The sequence below is a fragment of the Pundamilia nyererei genome, unplaced genomic scaffold (genome assembly GCF_000239375.1).
Source record: "Pundamilia nyererei isolate P.nyererei 1_Seehausen unplaced genomic scaffold, PunNye1.0 scaffold00171, whole genome shotgun sequence".
NCBI classification, from domain to species: Eukaryota; Metazoa; Chordata; class Actinopteri; order Cichliformes; family Cichlidae; genus Pundamilia; species Pundamilia nyererei.
The window spans coordinates 986,550-1,007,637 of NW_005187572.1; the positions used below are offsets into that span (position 1 = coordinate 986,550).

Here is a 21,088-nt window from a genome sequence, read left to right on the forward strand (position 1 = left end):
CCACACACACACACACACACCACCACCACAATCAGCACCACCTCTACCTCCCTCGCACATCTCCCGCCTGCTGTCGGATGTTAACCCCTGAAGGACAGCGGCTGAAATACCTGCGTCTCTTCCTTTTATACCTGCACCTGACGAGTTTCCTGACCATCTGTCTGTTTATGATGCACTAGGATGACTCCAAGGTCTTTTTATGTCCTTTTCCCTTTTAGTTATCATTTCTGCAGCGCAGTGACTCACAGTCATGGGGTGAAATAAAAACTTCCAGCTGATACCAGAGACTCCAGCCCCTGGTTAGACACTCACTAGCTATTCTTAGAATTGCTGTTTGCAATAGTCAATACTTGACCTTCGAGTGACTGGGTGGGGTTAGCCATATGTTTGTATGTGCTCTGATATTTTTAATAATGAAAATGTTTCCTACAGAGAATTTTTCTCCTGCTCTTTGTAGTTTATTCCAGGAACTGGATCTTTGATGTGGCTAGGGTAATGGAAAGTTTTGTGGTCTGATTTTATTTGTAATTATCCACTTTTAACCACTACATTGTGATGTTGTGCAGTGAACCATTGCTATAAGACTTAGAGGAAGATTCAGAGATATCCTCAAGTATGTGGTTTGATAACAGAGCAGACAGGCAAACTTAATGCTTTGAAGGATGTTTATAGCTCACATACTGTCTCTGTGATAGTGAACTCTGAAGAACTCTGAATTATGGCATAAAGATCTCATATTCATAAAGATTAACATGAAATCATAAAGATTTCATATTAAAACCCCTTTTTGAATAATTTTTAGAATATCTGTCCAAGGCAAAGAAAACAGTATAAGACTTTGGATTCAGGAGAAAGACACTATCTCTACTTTTAAGATGAGGCTTAAAATTGGTTGCAGCAGATGACCCACCCCTCCCCTCCCTTAGCGTAGTTCTGCTGGAGGTTTCTTAAAAGGGAGTTTTTCCTCCCCACTGCTGCCAAAACGCTTGCTCATAGGGGGTCACATGAATTTTGGGGTTTTCTCTGTTTTCTTTGTATTATTGCAGGGTCTTTACCTTGAAATATAAAACACCTTGAGGCAACTGTTGTTGTGATTTAGCGCTATATAAATAAAAGTAAATTGATTTGAGTTGAAAGCTGTAGATAGGATGTGACTCAGTCTTTAAAGCTTGAAGGAAGCAACTGCAGTTTGTCATGGCACTGAGTCTGTGACCCAGTGTTTTGTGTTTGATTAAGTTATATTCCTTGATTATTTGTTATTCATGGCTGGGTTTGTGTTCATACTATATTTGTTGTTCTATCTCCTAGTTTCGCTCACTGTGTCTTCCCTGTGTTCCACAGTGCATCATGTCAGTCATGTCTCTGAGTCTGCGTCTCTGCGAATGTCTCATGCTTCCTGTTTTACTTTGATCGTCCTTGTCTTATGTTAGTGTATTCTGCTTTGCTTCCTTTGTCTTATTATGTCTGATTTGTCCCAGCTGTGTTCCCACCTGTTCACCATCCTCTCATTGTCCTGCCTGTGTATTTAAGCCCTGTGTCTTCCTCTCTGTGCGTTACCTGTTGCATTTCTCTGTGCTCCAGGCTCCATGTCGTTATGTTTTATGTCCCGAGTTTCTAGTCCCAGGCTTTTGTTCCTTTGTATCACTTTAGTTTCACCCAGTTTAGGTTTTGTTTCAGTTTAGTTGCTGCCATGTTCAGCTTTTGTTTGTGTTTCGTTTTCCCCACTGTAATTAAAGCTCACTCGCAATACGTCATTTGTCAGTGCCTGCACTTGGGTCCTTTCTCAGTTCAGTTCAATTCAATTTTATTTACACAGCACCAAATCACAACAACAGTCGCCTCAAGGCGCTTGATATTGTAAGGTAGACCCTACAATAATACATACAGAGAAAAATCCAACAATCATATGACCCCCTATGAGCAGCACTTTGACGACAGTGGGAAGGAAAAACTCACTTTTAACAGGAAGAAACCTCCAACAGAACCAGGCTCAGGGAGGGGCCACAGGGCCCTTCTGTGGAACTAGCTCCCTGTTGAGATTCATCTTTTGTCCAGTTTTCTTTCCGTCGAACCAAATGAATTGTGGCAGAGGTTTTAACAGGTTTCTTTCTTTTAAAGGGGAGTTTTTCCTTCCCACTGTCGCCAAATGTCACCACAGGAGGTCGTCTGATTGTTTGGGTTTTCTCTTTATTATTATCAGGTCCTTACCTTACAAACGCACCTTGTGGCGATAGATTTGATTTCACGCTATAAAATTAAAGTTGAATTAAATTGAATTGAATTTACTTTTGTCTTTAAGTGTGAGGTGGGAGCAGTTAACTGGTTCCTGCCTGAGGATCTCGGGCCATGCACTGGTTGGCACAAGGTTCCAGTGTATTCTGGAACAAGGCCACAAAGAGCTTTAAGAGTAAGAAGCAAAATCTTGGAAACAATTGTAAAACTAATGAACAGCCAGTGTAGAGTCAGTAAAATCTGTGCAATATTTTTAGACACTTTCATTAGTTCCTGAAAAAAGTCTTACTGCTGCATTTTGAGTGATTTGAAGTCTATTGATCGATTTTTGATTAATAGCTTGTAAAAGAGCTTTACAATAATCTGTCCAAGAGGAAAAGCTGAGTGCTAAAACTCAGTGTGGATTATACCGACCCTCAGGTGGTAGTACCAGGGATCGGGTGACCTTATTTACATGTTTCTCAAAAATGCTTGTCGTGTTGTCATCGTCGCCCTCTTCTTCCTCCTCCTGCCTGGTCTCTTTAGGGATCATCTGTCTCTGTCTCAGCCTGTCACATCAACCTTCCCTGTGATCTTCCTCCATGTTGTCTGGACCAATGATGAGAATTTCTGGGGTGTTTTCTTAGTTTACTTTCAAATTGCCCTACTCAGTCATTTCAGTTGCTAAATTAGCTCGGTCTCGAGCCGGAGCGATAAATAAAACATGACTTTGAACATACCTCTGCTGCAAAATTGCCAGACTACTGGCAGATTCAAACCCAGATCCTTCCTCTTGTGAGGGAGCATTGTTTATCACTGCGCCACTTTGGACCCTGGCATGTCACAAACAGTGCATATGAGCATTTCACTCACAAATCCAGGATTAATCAAGATGTTTTTCACCAGATTTACAAGTTGAAATAAAAATGACACATTTTTAACCCGTTTACACTTCTCTGAAACAGTTAACTGGAAAAGCAAAGGTTGAATCTTACAACACAGATTTCAATACAAAGGTCAAACATTTGATGCACAGTAGCGATCAAACCTCAATTTAAATGCTTGCCACAGTGTGAGCTGTGATCCTGTGGTGAGTCCTGAAGGTACTCCAGGTAGGCTGCAAGCAGTGATTTATAATAAAACACAAAAAGCTTTTGACTTTTTGTCATCTATAAAGTACCTTTCAAATGTTTTAAGTTAGAAGATTATATAAAAATCACAACTAATCAAACAAAAACCTGGAATTTAACTTGAATTATTATTCATTAATTTTAATTCATGTGGTGTCTTTCATCTTATTCTGGTGTGTTTATCAGCTTATTCCATTTTATTAAACATTGGCTGCACATGATCTGCTAAACTTCCAGTTTGAACTGAACCAGATTAAAGCAGATGCTACCCTGGACTGGTTTTGCACCAGTTAGATGTTAGCTGGTCCTCTAATCAATCATAAATTGCTCAGCAGGCATATTTAGTTAAGGTTGAAATTAGGATGAATTCATATTTTTGTAATGGCCTCAAAAATGCAAGTTTTCCCCCAGAAAACAATGTGAATGGATGCCGGGTGGTTGGTGTGTTCATGCATTTTACTGTTTAAATAATAAAACTAGGTCGATATGTGTCAATATCCCCTCGCAGGTGCGAGACCGAAGAGAGGAACACCAGGCGTCTGGAGGAAGAGGTGGCTCTGCTCAGGGAGACCAAGAGGACGGCAGATCACAGCAGCATGATACTGCATGCAGAGGTTCACCGCTCCATGACAGAGCTGCAGGAGATGCACCGGGAATTTGAGGTCATTAAATGTTCTTCTGTCTTGCCTTCTCATTCATTTGTCTTTTTAACTTTGCTCTCTTTTCTGTCCTCCCGTGCTTTTCCATCTGCATGCACAGTAGTAACTGTGTTCCAAAGTAGAAACTAGCTCACCCCTATAACTTCAGCGAGAACATTCAGGGTCCCTGGAGGCTGCAAAACTCAGTAATTCTGAGACAGAGTAGAGGAAGAAGAAGCGAAGAGGCAGGAAATTACAGTACCTGCATGTTTGGAGGAATGAGTTGACATTTTCTTGTTGGTGCTGGATTCAAACTGTCATCTTGTAGTGGCTGTACAAGTCTATAACCAGTTTTCACACGTTTCCACTGCAAAAACATTGCGGTGCCAAAAAGCTGCCATCGGCATGTAACAAACTTAAGGCCTTTGAAGCCTTTATTGTCAGTGGCTGTGGAAAAGAGGTACATGATGAGGCACATTTTCAAGGGACTGTCTATTAACTGCATCTGCTGTCTCGATCTCTCACATTAAAAACAGTCTTTGTTTGTCCCTTCACTCTGACCTCCACAGATGTTCCCCTTCGTGAACGCTACATGACCCTTAAGTGGTTATGATATATAAAATGTGTGTAATAGTCCTATTTAGATCTCTAATTATAGGAATACTTGTTATAATAACACGTAAATTATAAGTGATCTGTTCCAACCTCGACATAATAGTCCTGTAATGACTGGGTGTGCATGAGCACTTTTTTTCCTTGTGTGAGAAACACTTCACAGTGACCTCGTCCGTCCCTCCTCCATCTTTTCTTTCCTCCCTCCTTATCTTCATTTTCTCATTCCTGCTGACTAATACTCCCCTCCCTCACTTTCAGGATCCTTTCGTGCACACACATATGCATAAATGTGGTATTGATCCCTGCTTACTCTTCCTCTCCTTGTCTCTCCACATGTGTTCCCACTTTTTTCTCCTTTGCATTTTACTCACCTTTTTCATTCAGAATTTATTTTAATCCAACTCTCATCTCTCTTTTTGTCTCGCCTGTATTTTTTACCATCCTTCACCCTCCCCTCTCTCTCTGCTCCCTTTCTCTCTCCCTCCCCCTGGTTGGCTGTTTTGCAGGCAGCCCGGGCTCTGCAGCTGCAGCGGGCCAGCTCCTGTGATGCTCTGTTAGCGACGGCCACGGCAGCAGCAGCAGCAGCAGGAGGAAGGGAGGAGGAGGATGGCACAGGGATGGAGCTCACCCAGCTCCTCGACCGAATCAGAGCGCAGTGCGAACAGAGCAGACTCCCCAGCCCGGGGGAGAGACACCTCGGCCTGGGCGCCATCTCAAATCCAGCCCCCGGCTTGGTCGGGCCTCCTCATGCTGGAGCTGGAGCAGCAGCAGCATCCAGAACACACAGAGGAGCCCTCAGCGAGGTACGCATCCACTCTTACACAATCTTCACTTGTCTTTTCTGAGGACAATGGTCCTGATCTGTGCCGGTCCGACACACCCTCAGGACCAACTCCAGGCTGTCCCACAGGCAGGGTGATGCATGTGCCCCGCTGGTATTTGTTGACTGGGGTAAAAAGCTTGAAACCTCTCCTTCCTTGCTATATGGCCTGTTTGTGTGCAGATTGTGTGTTTGTCTCCTTTCTCTCTTCATCTAAACACAGTAGTGGTGGTCTGTGTGAATGATCCCTCACCTTCATTAAATATTTACAACCCAAAATACAACCTAAGCATCCTCATCCTGTGTCTAGTAATAGCAGCTTTGTTTTGTTTTGACGTTTCCACTCTTATTTTAGCTCAGCTGGCCTCTTTTCTGGGAAAAACACAGTCCAGAAGCTGTTTATTATTCCACAGCACCATGACTTTGGTCTGACAGCAACAATAAAGTGCCTTCGCCAAGGGCTGAGAGCGACCACGGCACTAAATCAGGACAGGTTTTATTAAATTCTGCTGTTTACATCAGACCCACTAACAGCAGCACAATGCAGCAGTCAAGAGCTGACAACACGGCAATAAAAAATCATTCAAAGATTCAAAGACTGCGTTTGGCTTGTTTCAGAGGAGTTCTTCTTTTCCTCTAATCTGTAGGAATTAAGGCAAGGGACGTTTGCGTAGCTAAAATGAATTGTTTTGTGGGGGTCGTGAGCAGTTAATATACTTTAACTGATTTATCAATACATGGACAACTGCTTCTTGTTGTCCTGTTATGTGTGGATGTGGACTCCAGAAGTCAGACTAACACACGGGCAGGTGGAAAACTCAAAGAATACCTTTAACGAGTACGTGTAGACAGTTCAAGGAAAACAAAGTCCAAAAGGTAACTAAATCCAGAAGGAGGAAAAAACAAACCAACCAGGAAACAGGACAGGAAGGAATAACAAATGCACCAACAAAGGACTGACTGGGCTTGTACACACACTGAGGGATAATGGGAATTGGACACAGCTGTAGGAAGCACAACAAATGGGGAAGATGAGACGAGGGGAAGTAAAGTGAATGCAAGGCGCAAGGACAGATGACTTATCAAAATAAAAAAGGAGGTGAAATAAAACTGAATGGGGAAACAGACACAAATGAACACAATACAGGGGAATTACACAAAAGTGTGAAACTAAACTCTAAACTACCAAAAACTGAGAATGGAACTAAACTGAAAAATATATAAAGAACAGTAACCAAAGATTATAACCAGGAACTAAGGAACAAAGGAAGACTAAGAATTGCCAGAAGACATTCAGATAAAACATCTGGACTTCTTTAAGTTGCTTGAAGACGTTTCACCTCTCATCCGAGAAGCTTCTTCAGTTCTAAGGTCAAATGGTGGGGAGTCCCACCATTTGCCCTTAGAACTGAAGAAGCTTCTCGGATGAGAGGTGAAACGTCTTCAAGCAACTTAAAGAAGTCCAGACGCTTTTCTTTGCAAGCTCCTTTGACTACGACGACCTGGATGACTGAGAACCTTCACAGACATTCAGATAAAACAAAAATACAAAATCTATAAACTTAAGACACTCGGTCCATTACCCAGGACCACAACTCCCTGTACAGCATTAGGAGCCTCTGTTTGTATTTTACCTGCTAATTAAACTAAGCAAGCAAAAATATTAGAAATCAGGATAGATTATTTGCCAAATATGTATTTGGCAAATAATCTATCCTGATTTCTGCAGCTCTGCCGAATAATTATCTGTTTTAGATCTTAAGTGCACACACCAGAGTTTACGCCCTGTGTCTACATTGTGAACTGCCTGGTTCTGGAGATTTTAGCTGAGTAGACATCAGCATTTGCTTCTGCACACTGGACAATCACTTTATGGTGTTCAAAGTGCCAAAAATGACATAAAAAGCACAGCAGTAATAGGTTATTTCAGAGACAGTAATCTGGTTGCTGAAACAAAGTATAAAGAGCTCCACAAGACAGAAAGATAATATAATAATATGTAGGTTTAATTTTAGGAGGAGCTGTCTGGATACCGTGTAAGATCATACAGAGCAGCCTCGTTGTCCCCGGGAACATTTACAATGTTTACCTTATGAAAGGTCAAAGTCTGAGTGCAAAATAGACTAAAGAATCCAAACCTCCATCCATGCATGACTTCTGTCATCACGTTCAATGACAGTAAAGCTCTTTAAGCTTAAAGGCGCCAATTGGAGTTGTCTCTGAACAAACAAAAGTTTATATTTAGATTTTTTAAAAGCCTGGATTGGAATCGCAGCAGATGCAATTCAAGCTTTGTATAACTGTAATAATGTCAAGATGATGTCATATTCTGCAGTTTTCTTGCTACTGGAAATGAAGATGAAAAGACTTTCCATAGTGTTGTATAAGTGAGGAGAATGTGGTGCACTGATGTTTCACGGTATGAAAGCGTGAGTCTGACCAGGCAACGAACAGCATTATGCACAAATTAAAAACATAACAGGATGAAAAGAAAAGCAAAAACAGGAATAAGAACAAAAAACTGTAGAATTTTAAAAAATGTACCACATACGAAAGCAGATCAAATGCAAATATTTACCCAAACACATGTCAACAGTATATAAAGCACACACATGAATGAGCTGTTCCAGAACAATAATATTAACCCAGTGATATAATACACATAATAATTTAACTCCAAGAACAGATTTCAGCATCAACATGCTCCACATATAACGGCCCCATTAAAAACTCACTGATATGTTCTTATGTAATATAACACAACACCAACACAACCTCTTCTGTAAGAGTTTTTGTTTGGATTTACTTCTAGTGCTTATCTTCTGTTGGATATAGTTGATATATGTGTATGATGTAGGTGTCATATATAGCTCGTTTCAAGTGTATGCTCAACTTTCAAATAAAAATCTATGTATATGCAAGCATATGTAAGGAGTCCCTTTTAAATCCATTGTCAGGTCAGGTCTTGTTTGCCGGTGTTATCATCAATGAGCTGCTGATTTCAGCTAATATTGCCCTAAATGAATGTCTCCTTGATTAAAGATCTTTTTTTAAATTTGTTGCAACTGATAAATGGAGTCAGTGAAGTAACAAATTATACAGGAAGTATCTTGCGTAACTTTGTTTTATCTGTCAAAATATTGTCATAAGTGCTGAGACAGCTTCACCGCTCTGCTGCGTTTTAACGGGGCGAGGACGAAGGGTGTGAAGCGCCTCACAGCTGTACAGTGTGTGGACAGCTGTGTGTACACGCTGTCTGTTTACCTTGCACTGAAACACACATCACCAAAGGCACCACCTGTGACTGCTTCGCCTCTGTGTTGTCTGACGGTGCCAGTGGGAAAAAGTACTTACTCATGAGGTGTGTGTGTGTGTGTCATTGTGTGAACAGGCCTCTGTTTCGTTTACATAGTACAGATATTAAACCCAACAATTGCATCTCATCAGCTACTTTACATTAACACAAACATGAAACCACTTGAGTGTGTTCTATAAGGGAAAAACAGGTAGTTGTGTGAGTGTTTGGCGAAGAGGGTGGTGGTGCTGGGATTCACACCTCTTTAAACATCTGGCTCCCCTCTCGTTGTGTAGGAGGAGGCAGCGTGGGCGCAGGTGAGCCTCGGCGGCGCCGCCCTGAGGGAGGCACGGGCCGAGCTAGCCGAGGCCAGGAAGCAGTGGCACTCGCTGCAAGTGGAGATTGAGACCTTACATGCTTTGGTAAGAAAAAACAAATATCTGAAGTTATCATTCACACTGTTAACACTGCTTCAACACCACACGGCAGACTGCCTGTGAAAAGACGACAATAACGAGAAAAAATACTGTTTTTGCGTAATGGTTCAATTTAGCAACTAAAGGGAGTTTTAATACATCTGTGCCAAGATATACATAAGGTTTCTATCTTTCAATCAACGATACTTTATTATTATTTCTTCATTTTCAGAGCTGCTTTCATAAACATTGTGTAACTGATTCCATAACTGCAATTCATGGAAAATCTAAGGAATGAAAACTGGAATAAAAAGAAGTAAAAGTTATGAATATAAAAAAAACCTCATTCAGTTTAATTTCAGTTCAGTTTATTTAATTCCCAACTGCTGCTTTAATGCAATTTTACATTATGGATGTGAATGAACCCACGGAATTAGAAAAAACCCTCTAAAGATCAGACAAACCCCTGTGAACTGTGGGTTGGCAATGGTGGGAAGGAAGAACTCATTTTTAACAGGAAGAAACCTTCAATAGAACGAGGCTGTCATGGTTGGCTGTGTGGCAGGCAGGCAAGCAGGAGTGGTGGACCCAAAATGCAGAACTCAGACACGGAAGTGAGACTTAAAGCGCAGCTTTATTGCTTGGAGAAACCTCGTACAAACTAAACTCACTAAAAGAAAATAAAGGTCGTAATAGTGGAACTGAGGACTGAAACACGGAAGCAGAACACACAGCTAGTTGAAGGTACGACACTAACACAGAGAAACACAGGGCTTAAATACACATATGGCAGTAATCAAGGGATGAGAGACAGGAGGGGAACACACCTGGGAGAAATCACAGCTGACGAGACAGGGAAACGTAAACTCAGCACACTCACATAAGACACAGACCTTCACAATAAAACAGGAAACTCAGACACAGGGAACCAGACAAGACGCTGAACTGAACAGACAGATTCACAAACAGACGGGGTGACACCATAGACAGACAGAGATACAGACGCAGACTCAGAGGCAGACCGAATATAACACTTAGAACTCAAACAATAATAATCATCATAATAATGAACTAGAAAATGATAATAATAAACTTAAAGCGCTGGGTCACTGACCCAGGACCATGACAGAGGCTTAGGGAGGAAGAGCAGTCTGCTATGAACAGTGTGAAGGTGAGGAGACAAAGAGAGGATCATAGAAAGACAAGAACAGCATAAAACAAGCATTAAACTGCTAGTCACCTGATCCAGCCCTAACTAAGTTTTTAGCCTTGTCAATTTGATACACTAGTTAACAAAGTGACCTTTCGTATGCCCACAGAGCAGCGTAACATTTCCTCTTCTATGTACAATGCTTTCTAGAAGCACCTAATTATTAAGACTGGGAAAAGAGTCATGACTTTAATTTTGCTGGTTGATGATAAATTAAAAAGCTGCACAGAATCCCCCTTAAATTTAAAAACGCTGAGTTTACCGTCGTCTAACCGCTCCATCTGGAGAGCTCTGAGCGCTAAAGCGTTTCGATTCATTGTTGACACTAAAGTTTTAAAAGTCTTGATATATTTAGGTGAATTTGTAAAATTGTTTTATTTAATATCGTTTTGTATTCACTGCATTCCTTTTTAAGAAAACAAAGACCATCAAGTCATGATCCAAACAGGTCTTTATTCTCTGGCGTCTAGGAGAAAGGCCTGGAAACGTCCCTCCAGCACACCCAGAGGCTCTACTCCAGCCAGCTGCAGGATCTTTCCCAGGTGATCGCTGGGCTGGAGAGCGAGCTCGAGCAGGTGAGGAGCGGGTTGGCCACCCAGCGTCAGCGCCACAATCAGCTTCTCAACACTAAGATGAGGCTGGAGAGAGAGATTGCTACTTACCGCCGTCTGCTGGAGCGCGAGGAGGGAAGGTGAGCGCGAGACAAAGGGCGAGGAATCTTAAAAGAAGACAGGAGGGTTGTTTGAGCTGGAATTTTGTGGTTTTAGAGTTCTTCCTTGTCTTTACAGTTTAATGAAATGTCTTCCTTGAGAAAAAGAAAAAGATCGCGCATCAAGCAGCAGAGTCTGACAAACTTGGCACGCGCTTTAGTGCCGTGAGCAAGTTAGAAGCGTCATTGTCAGAAGTAATGCACAAAGTAAACAAAATTACTTCTTGTTTGTTTTCTTTAACTTGAGCTGTCAAGCTTTTATGAGTTGACACTTTCAAACCTTAACCTTTATCTTTTGGATTATGTTGAATTTACCTGAATACAAATTCAAAATCCACAATAATTGCAAGTTGAGACGTACTCAGGCCCTGCTCTCCGCCCACGCAACATAGTGGCACATAAACATTTCTGTTAAACTGAAATGAAGATGACAAACTCTCCGATTCATAGTCTGAAAATCCAGCTGTGTCTTTAATTACATGAGCTGACAGAATCCAGACAGTAGAGGCGTCTTTGTCTGGCTTTTTCTGCAAGCGCCAAGTTGTTTTATAGGGGAATATTCAGCTCACCTGACGGGGCCTTTAATTATCTCCTTCCATTTGGACGCTAGACTCTTCTGAGATGCTTCAACACATTTGCTGCATCAACCGCACTGCTGACGTTTTATAGCTACGAGACATCACTTTGACTTTATGCCACATAGGTTACGGGCAGAGTGGAGTGCTGCCTTTGATTTGTCTCATCTCTTTAGATTAACGACGATGATGCAAGGACGGGCAGGACGCATATGAAATGTCTATTGTTTAGTCATATTTGAGAAGGGCGGCATTGAGTGGGATAAAACACAATAAAACAAGAAAAAATGAGAGAGCAGAGCATCTGCATGCATTAAAAACAAGTCTCACTGAAGCTTCAGCACATAAAACCACTGAGGTTTGTGAAATGGGTATTTACCGAATAAAAGCACAAAAGATGATTCTGAAAGGTCGCGCCACAATGCTTTTAGATCATCTTTTAAACATTCATGGTCATGTTCAGTCCAGAGAATACGTCGCTATTATCTTTTGCACCACACTGTGTTAATATCGCAGATGAATTGTTAAATAACAACAACAGAAGTCATGCTCGTGTGTCAGTGAGGTTGTAGGACACATTGCACTGTGCTGCATCATTTGGCTCCAACTGCTCTCACAACCTGAGCACACACTTTGGATGGTCTGTCCAACTCACTGTTAGCATGCTAACATCTGCCAACATTCACAAGTACGCAAAACACAAAGCAAACTTTGAAAATGATAGCACAACGTTACCAACAGTAATGTCAGAAAAAGGTAGTTCTGCTGATAATAGTTCCCAAATTTCTAGAAACTGTGGCTCAGTTTCTCCAAACTCTGAATACAGACTGCTTTGTCAAAACTCCACACATCAAAGGCCTCAAAACAACGCTCTCTCTATTCAAACTGAATCCTCCCCCCAAAATAATACACACTGCTGTTCTATGCTTATGTCTTATAGAACATCAAAGAAACGCTCGTGTGGTAAAAACATCAAACCGTGTTTTAATGGCTATATATTTTTTAAACGACTTATTATAATTTCCAGTTCTTTTGATTCTCATATTCATCATCCGCCTTCCAAGTGTGACGTTACGTTCTTCATTTGTGCTCGTTTCACCCACTGAATTGTTCTTCCAGCGGAGTTTAAACAGGCGCAACATGAGCGAGGCTAATTGGCAACCAGGATGTTACATTTTGATGTCCGGTGTTCCTGCAGGTGAGCGAAGTGTGCAGAACGATGACATCTGACTGAGACCGGGAAATGGGGTTTGAGTGATGTTACTGTTACACTTCATGAGCTTCATGTTTTCCAAATTGTGTGCATAGTTGAAAATGAACCTCCAATTTGTAAGATTGGGGAAACCTGCAGTCGGCTGAGACTGAAGAAGTCACTTGGATGAGTGACGAAACGTTTCTCCCACTGAAAACTCTACGTCCAGATGAACAGAATCAAATTTTTTGGAACATCTAAAAGCAATTTTTAGTACGGATTAACATCTGAGGATTTCCTTTTTGACAGCCCTAACAGAGGTGCTGGTTTGAGGCCTGGTTTTATGTTTGCCACGTGCTTGCTCTTAGGGGATTGTTTGGTGGGGTTTCTCTACAGTATAAAGCACCTTGTTGTGAATAAAATTCCATTCAGTTGTTTTTTATTAAACCTGTTCATGTGTTTCCAGTTGGCCAAACTTGATTAAATTGATACTTTTTTTTGCCTTTTCTGTGTTTATCCCTCCCACAGTCTTCAGCTAATCTGCTTTTCGTTTCACATTAGCATAAAGGATGGGAATTTCCTGGGAATTAAAATGACATGATGAAAGCAGATGACTAAGAAGCAGTTGGGGTGGTATGGAAATATCAAACGACTTGAAAATTAGTAGTAACTTCAGGAAGTTATAATGGCTTTAATTGGAGACAGACCTCCTGCCTGCATAAACATGTATTAGCAGTCGTGGCTTCTACATTACTGTGGATATGAACGCAGAGCGGAGAGCTAACGACCAGCAGTCTGGTTACAACCATAGGTGCTGTATCCTTCATTCTACAGAGAAGCGAAAGTAAAGAACTGTGAACTCATGATATGACAACTTGGTGTCAAACATGGAAACAATCAGACTTCAAGGGATATAGTGCCGCCACAGATCCCTCCCGCCGTCCGAGTCGTACATATATTACACATCTTTACGTCTTCATGTGCCTGCAGATACATGGGTCGTACTGCACAGCCGATGGTTCTGCGGCCATGGAGGTCTTCAGTCGTGGAGCCAAAGGAGAATGGACTTGAAAATGGTTTCAGTGACCTCGCCGTTACTCCCGACGAACCCAAGTCAGAGCCCCTCCCTGACATACCTTCACTCCTCCCAACAGAAAATGGGCTGAAGAAAAGCATACTGTACAGACAGCGAAGCCTGGTGATACTCACAGGTAAGACACACATTTACCTCGCTGTGCGGAGCAAACCAGTCCCTCTTTGATTTAAGGTGTCTCTCATACAGTGTGTCATAATTAAATGAGCCAATGTGACACATTAGGCCTTGTGCTGGCCCATGTGTGAGCCACCTCTGGCAAACCAGATCTGGGCCACCAAAGGGCCATCATTCTTTGCGGTATGTGCAAAGAATGTGTAAGCATATTGTGTGGGCCAGATCCGGGCCATACCAACTTTGCTATGTGGGAATTAGTGTTTTGTCTGCAAAACATATTGATGAAGCTAACAGAGCTCGATAGCGTTACAATTTAGCACTCCAACCTATTTCTTTTTAATTATGGTGACTTCTGGCTCCAGAAACCAACACAGTAGCTTAACACTAGCACCCCCAGGCTTTATGCTAACACCAAAACCGGCAGGTAACGTCACAGTGGCTATGTCCATCTTTTATATACAGTGTATGGGCCTCATCAGAAAAATCAGCTGTGCAGCACTGAGTGGGACATCTCACATCATACTGACAGAAAGATAGCCACCATGTAGCCGCCATTCCTCCATTTTTCTTTTTATTGAGCCAAAACCCTTAAAAGGACTTAAACACAGGACACCAGGCAGGCAGACGGGGAATACTACAAGAGATGTCAATGGACTTGAATGTACAGGGAAAAAATAACAAAAAGCTCTGCAAATATACTGCGGGACATTTTGATTACTGTATAAATATAGAACAGGCAAATATAGAGTGTAACATGAGCCCGGTGTTATGTTCAGCTTCAAAGGAGAGGTTCAGGTAATTTCCATGGGAACAAATGATATGTAAATGTCTTTGGGTCGCATCGGTAATCTTATTTTTTGGCCAAAAAGCTGACGTCTCATCATTTCGGTGCATTCCTCTTTATTGATGGAAAAGTAGTGACACGCCTACTTGTTGCAGTCATTTCTTATTATGGTTTATCTTTAACGACTTCTCGCAGAGCCAGAACTAGATAAGGACTTGCCAATCTCCACTGTGAAGACTCAGGAGATTCTTCAAGGCAATGTGGTGCAAGAAAGCGCGGAGGGTCACGGCACCATTGAGTAAGTATTGATCGCTGTGCTCCCACTTGGCCTGCAGTCAGTGCTTCTGCTTGAGTGTGAAACCTAGGCATTTTCTAATAGTAACCGCTAATTACATCACACAGATAAATCCCTATTGCAAAAACATCTTACTCATGTAATCTCCTGAAGCTTTAACACATTTCAATTAGAGTCTTTATATTAGTTCACAAGCATGCAGTCATCATACTCCACTCCCCGGCGACGTCTAGGCGAACAGAAGAATTACCTTCACACATCGAACGAGTTAGGAGAAACAAAAACATTTAGCTCACAAGTTCCCATGAGTAATTCCTCACTGGGTTGCATGGGAATTCTCCTCCTTTAATGGCCTGTGTTTGATGTGGAGGTACTCGCCCGGTATGCATGCTTCAGGGCGTGACACCTGTTATTGTTGGACGAGACATGGGTGGAAATCTTTGTTCGTGCTTCAGGTATTACCAGACCGAGACACAGCCACGCATACGCACTTGCATAATGTCCTCAGAGAGCCGCAGATGCAAAGAGACGCAGTTGCTCTGCCAGCCCAGCAACTATCAGTCATGTCCTCACACTTTCTCCTGAGTGCGCTGTTGTTTGCTTCAAAGATCCTGTTATTTTCTACATTTTGCAGGTGACCGCGCTTGCCCACATCAAAGATGGACGACCCGTGTTTATTATTTTGTTGTGCTATTGCTGGGAGGGCCTCTTGCATAGTTTGACCTTGTTATTTTGTAATTAGACTAAACCTCGCCCTTCTTCCCTCTCTAAAGATAACAAGTAAGAATGCACCCTGCTGACTTATGTGTGCATATTTGATTGGCAAATAAGATTAGGCTGATGTCAGCAGCTGACTGTTGTGTCACATTCCAGTTTCATGCTGGTTAAATGTTTGAAACATTGTGTGATGAAGAGCTGAAAGACATTCCCACAAAAAAAATGGAAAAATGAACAAGAACTAAATAAAACTGCCTGTTTAAACTAATCAGCGTTGTCAGGAGCAAAGGAAGTGATCGCAGTGATGTGGCAACGGCAGAGAAAGTCAATGACATTCAGTGACTGAAAGTGATGAAGGGTAAGATAACTACTGGCGACAGCTACCAACATCAGGAAAAGTGACTGATTGATAAATGATGGGCTGTTGATACATTAGCGTAACCTAGGTGACCAGAGCCTGAAATATCCACTAGTGTGCGGCTCTTAACTTCAAAGCAGTGCACAGAGCTACTTCCTGAGTGAGGCGTCTGTCTGCAGTTACTGAGCAAACTGGTGTTTCGTCTGTAACTGCAGACTTCAAATTACTAGTATACTAGGAGATAATTGCCAAGACATTTTTAGATTAACAATCCATCAATCAATCACAGTGAAAGATCTACAGACAACTATCACCTGATGTCTTTCACCCTGCTCATACACTGCCTTTTAGTGCATGGCTAATTTGTTTGACCTTACATAGAAGCTCATTTCTAGTCCAGGCAGACACTTGTTCCCAGCAGAAAAGCTCTGACAAACCTATTCCGTACTGCCTGATAAGACCAGACAGCCAAGGACACAATTAGGGAGTAGCTGGTCAAACAGTGAAGCAAGGGGCTGCTAGGAAAAAAGAAAAGGTGTAGATCAAACACAAAGCTGCAAGCAGAGTAAATATTACATTTCAATCAGGAGTGATTATTTCCATCTGATGTGGGAAAAGCAGCAGCGAGATCCCAGCGAATAAAAGAGTCTGCATCAGTCACAACGGACGAGAGATGGATGCAGATGCAAAAGCAACCGTGGACAGGCTGAAGCAATTAAAAACATATGATCGGCATGGGATATCTGGGATCTAGGTGGAGTGAATTCTTTTTTTTATATGTGCTGGTTTCTTTTGTTTGGTTTTTGTTTTGTTTATCAAGACGAGCCCTCATCACTAAATTTGTTTTTCACTTTATCCGGAACATCTACAGATTTTAAAAGAGATCAGGCTTTCTCCTGGCAACCCATCCAAACAGTCATACTTGTTTTGTCTATTTCTAATTGAACTCTCATGAACCTTAACATTTAAGTTGCTAACTGAGGCCTGTGGGGTCTAAACTGGAGCTTTTGTGTTTTCTCGGTGTGGATTCGATGCGGCGTCCACTCCTGGGAAATGTTTTCCACTTGTGAAAGTAGAGCAAAGGATTTCACATTGTTTGGAAATGGTGTGATAACTTTTTCCAGAATGATGGGCACCAACGATTGCTTGTCTGAGATCATTGTGGGCTTTCTTTGTCATTATGTTAACACACACATCATTGCTCCAGACCATCAAACTGTCAAAGCCTCTGCTTTTACGGCATCACTCACAACTGTGTTTGTAGAGGTGCTGATGATTAAATCAAGTGGATTTGATTAGCAGTAATGGGCTGTTACTTGGAAGCAGTCCTGTGAAAACTTGTCTTGATGCATGCTCAATCATCCAGGTGAGGAGGTCCCAAAAAAAATCTGTTTATCTGGATGTAGCGTTTTCAGTGGGAGGAACGCTGGTTTGACTGGGGAGTCAAGGAACACATTTACATGGAAATCGAGGAGGAGACCTAAGGGTACATCTTTCACCATCTTACAATGCTGTGAATGGTGCATATGACCATTGATCAGTGGTCATGGCAATTTACATATTAATGATCATGAAACTGACCTCACAGTGTTGCTGGTTTCAGTCATTATGCAGATGTTCTGTTTGTAAGGAAACCTGCAGTCAGCAGAGACTGAAAAGTCACTTGGATGTGTGGTGAAACAACATGTCCAGAACAGAATCAACTGTTATTATTTTAAACCAACGTCAAATAATTTCCCTTTACTTTTGTACTTTTGCATTAATATGCATTCTGAATTGTTTGAGTCTACCCCCGAACGTAAAACCCATATTTTAATAAGCTAAAACGACAAACGCTTAAACCATCAAAACTAAATAAAACTGACATGTTAAAATATTAAAGATGAAACTGAAACTATCGAACCCACTTTGGAAACCATCTGACACAAAAACAAACCAAAACAAACACACATAAATGTGCAACCTCTGTGTTTCAGTTTTCTACCACTCTGTTAGTTGACCCTGTTTCAGCTGTGACACACTTTAAAGTGCAGTAGTGGGCTCAGGCAAGGTCTCTCTCTCTCTCCCTCCCTCCCAGACAGTTGTATCATTATGAATGTGCAGACAAATTAAAGGAAACCCCAAATAACCCTTAGCATGAGAGGATCCAGAGGCTCTGTTGTGCAATTTCAGAGCAGTTCGCTGACACGGCTTGGGTCTACTTGTCTCTTTAAAAGGAAGGGTCACTGTAAATCAATGGAAAGCTGATTGACTGTCTCCCAGAATATCAAAAGCCTTCAAAAATAGTTTGATGAGGATACAAAATGATGTGTTATATCATGATTAAAATATGTTTCACATCATGTCTTATCAAAGGCCACATCTAGGGCAATTCAAGCTCAGCACATTTTAGCATCAGCGCTCTCCGTCGCTGCCCCCTGCAGGCTCTATCTGTCTCAGCAAGGATGAGAATGAATGAATGACACTTAGATGAAAAGACAGATTTTCAAATTCAAAGAGAAGATGAGTCATTGCACAAACAAAAGAAACGCAAAGAGCCCGATAACGTTTTTCACAGAATCTGTTTACAGTTTGCATATTCACCGTTTATTACCAACATCTCCAACGTCTCTCACCAGGACAGAGAAGATTGATAAGGTGATAAAGCAGTGGGAGGGCTCCTTCTTCAGGGGGAATCCCAAGCTGAGGAAGAAGTCCGTGTCGCTGCGCTTCGACCTGCACATGGCCACGGCGGACGAGGGGTGCGCCCAAACTAAACAGGACAGCCTCCCCGACGTGGAGGTGCGTCTCATCATGAAGAGATCCCGCAGCATCCCGACCATCACGCAGTAACTCAGTCACCGTTGGGCCCGAGCTGACACCGGTTTGCGGTAACAGAAATAACATTTGTGCCGCGACGGTGGGCACGTTACCACCCGTCACCATCGTGCTTAATCTGAATTTTAGCTGATGAGCTCCCATCAGATCTCATCTTTGACAGGACGATCATTAACCATCAGGCTTTTGTGGTGACCATTTTTATAGTGTCAGAAAGACTTACAGTCATTAATACACAGAGGATAAGTATTTAATATGTAAAACATATTTCTGCGTCATCATTTTAGATGAAGAAAAGCTGTCTTTGAACACTTTGTTTCAGTTAGGTTTCACTGGATTAAAGACATAACAATGACTCTGCTTAACTACAGCATTTAACCCTGATTAGCACCTGGTACAGGAAGCTGAGAGCACAGGTAGACTTGGATGGATGGAGACACAGCACTAAGAGCTGCTGTGAACTACCTAAGAGTGGATTTTCATGTTTTGGTAGATTTTCTGTGAGGGGCTGTATGAAAATTACAAAGTTTTGTTTTTTATTTGTTTTTTTGTAGGAATGACATATAAAATTTGTCAATGCCGCAGAATCGTTCCACTCCAGTCTGCATCTCAGAGCAGAGCAAAAAGTGTGTAAAAACATCAATAAATAGATCAGAATTGGAAAATTGATGGAAGAATTTGGGAAATTTGCCATTTTCCCTTTTGATATGTGCATCGGTGACCACGTGAAAGTTATTTTCCCATCAGATCATTAGCATTTAATTTAGAAGACAGTGTTAGTCTTTAATCCTTCCACCGTGAGGTTTCTGCACTGGGAGAAAATTTTATCTGTTACAAAAGTGCAATTCACACCATTTTTCAAAAAAACTTACACACTGACCAAAGAAGCCGCCTGATATTATTCTGACTGAAATAAAAATGCAATCAAAGTGTAATTTAAATAGCACTTTTAAAATAGAGTTTACAAAGTGCAAAAGAAAAAATCTGAGAAGGAAAACTTCTACTGAAAGTCACATGATGGACGAAAGAATCACTATGATGGCTTTCAAATGTTTCTCCTGCATTAGGTACCAGTTAGTTTAACCTGTGGCCTAATCAGATTTTTAGGAGGGCCATCTGAGAGCTAAACCTACGTCTATTAACCAGCTGATATTCGTTAACACTGGATGGTTAGTAGATGGACATCCAGTCCCATCAGGTAACCTTTGACCGTGCAGCACACTTGAAAAAAACAGAACTTGACCCAAAGGAAGACCAAATGAACAGCCCAGTTCTTTATGGGCAGCCCCAAAGTGCTTTTCAGTTATTCTGTGTATAAAAATAGATGCGTTAGAGGCAGTACTGAGCAGGAAGTGCAGGTGATCAGGTGAGAAATCAAAAGGTAGCCAATAAAACAGTGACAGGAAAAATATAAAAAGAATAAAAAAAACACAAATCAAAATTAATAACAAATACTAATGATGAATTTAAAAAATGAGTTTAAAAAATAATAAGAGATCATCAAATAGAACCGATTTAACAATTGTTGGACATATCAGACGGGTCCAGACTGTGGGGGGGCAAAAACAGAAAGACCAGGTCACCTTTGGGTTTCAGGTGAGAGGAGTCTGTAGTGAGGATGACTCTGAGGTGAAAGAGAAACAGAACAGATGGAAACAGAATGTTTGGGATTCCAGCACTGAGATGGGGGGTTAAAAAGGCTTGTTTGCAAATAGACGAATGTGCCACGATTCAAGAGGTCATCCTGAAAGGCGGAGTCCTGCACAGATCACAGATTCATTTTAAAAAATTAATTAAAAAATGTAAAAAGAAAAAAAAAAGGTTGATGGAAAAATCATTCTAACTAATCTAATAGATCTATATACATTTTTAAATGACATCCTTTATTTATCCCAATAAAAGACAGTAACATCTCTTTTTCAAAACAGCAGCAGATAGTTCAAACAAGTTCACGCAACTACAGATCATGCACAATAACAGGTCACATTTCAGTGCAACTTACTTCAATTTCCACATTATAACCATCTCTGACGATTTCAGGTACATATAACATCAAATGTGTAGATGAGTGTCTTAAACTTTGCTTTTAAAGTAAA

The 21,088-nt window shown here is 41.4% G+C and overlaps 1 protein-coding gene across 2 annotated transcripts in view; it reads left to right on the plus strand.

The window, feature by feature from the left end:
• Nucleotides 1–20,428, plus strand: part of krt222 (keratin 222) — a 28,340-nt gene extending 7,912 nt beyond the window's left edge. For both annotated transcript variants that reach the window (XM_005746021.1, XM_005746022.1), the window contains 7 exons: nucleotides 3,850–4,003; nucleotides 5,101–5,397; nucleotides 9,006–9,131; nucleotides 10,806–11,026; nucleotides 13,802–14,022; nucleotides 15,001–15,103; nucleotides 18,794–20,428. In XM_005746021.1, coding sequence (XP_005746078.1) covers nucleotides 3,850–4,003; nucleotides 5,101–5,397; nucleotides 9,006–9,131; nucleotides 10,806–11,026; nucleotides 13,802–14,022; nucleotides 15,001–15,103; nucleotides 18,794–19,007 — 1,336 coding nt within the window. In that variant the 3' untranslated portion in view covers nucleotides 19,008–20,428. The remainder of the gene's footprint in view (nucleotides 1–3,849; nucleotides 4,004–5,100; nucleotides 5,398–9,005; nucleotides 9,132–10,805; nucleotides 11,027–13,801; nucleotides 14,023–15,000; nucleotides 15,104–18,793) is intronic.
• Nucleotides 20,429–21,088: the final 660 nt, after the last annotated feature.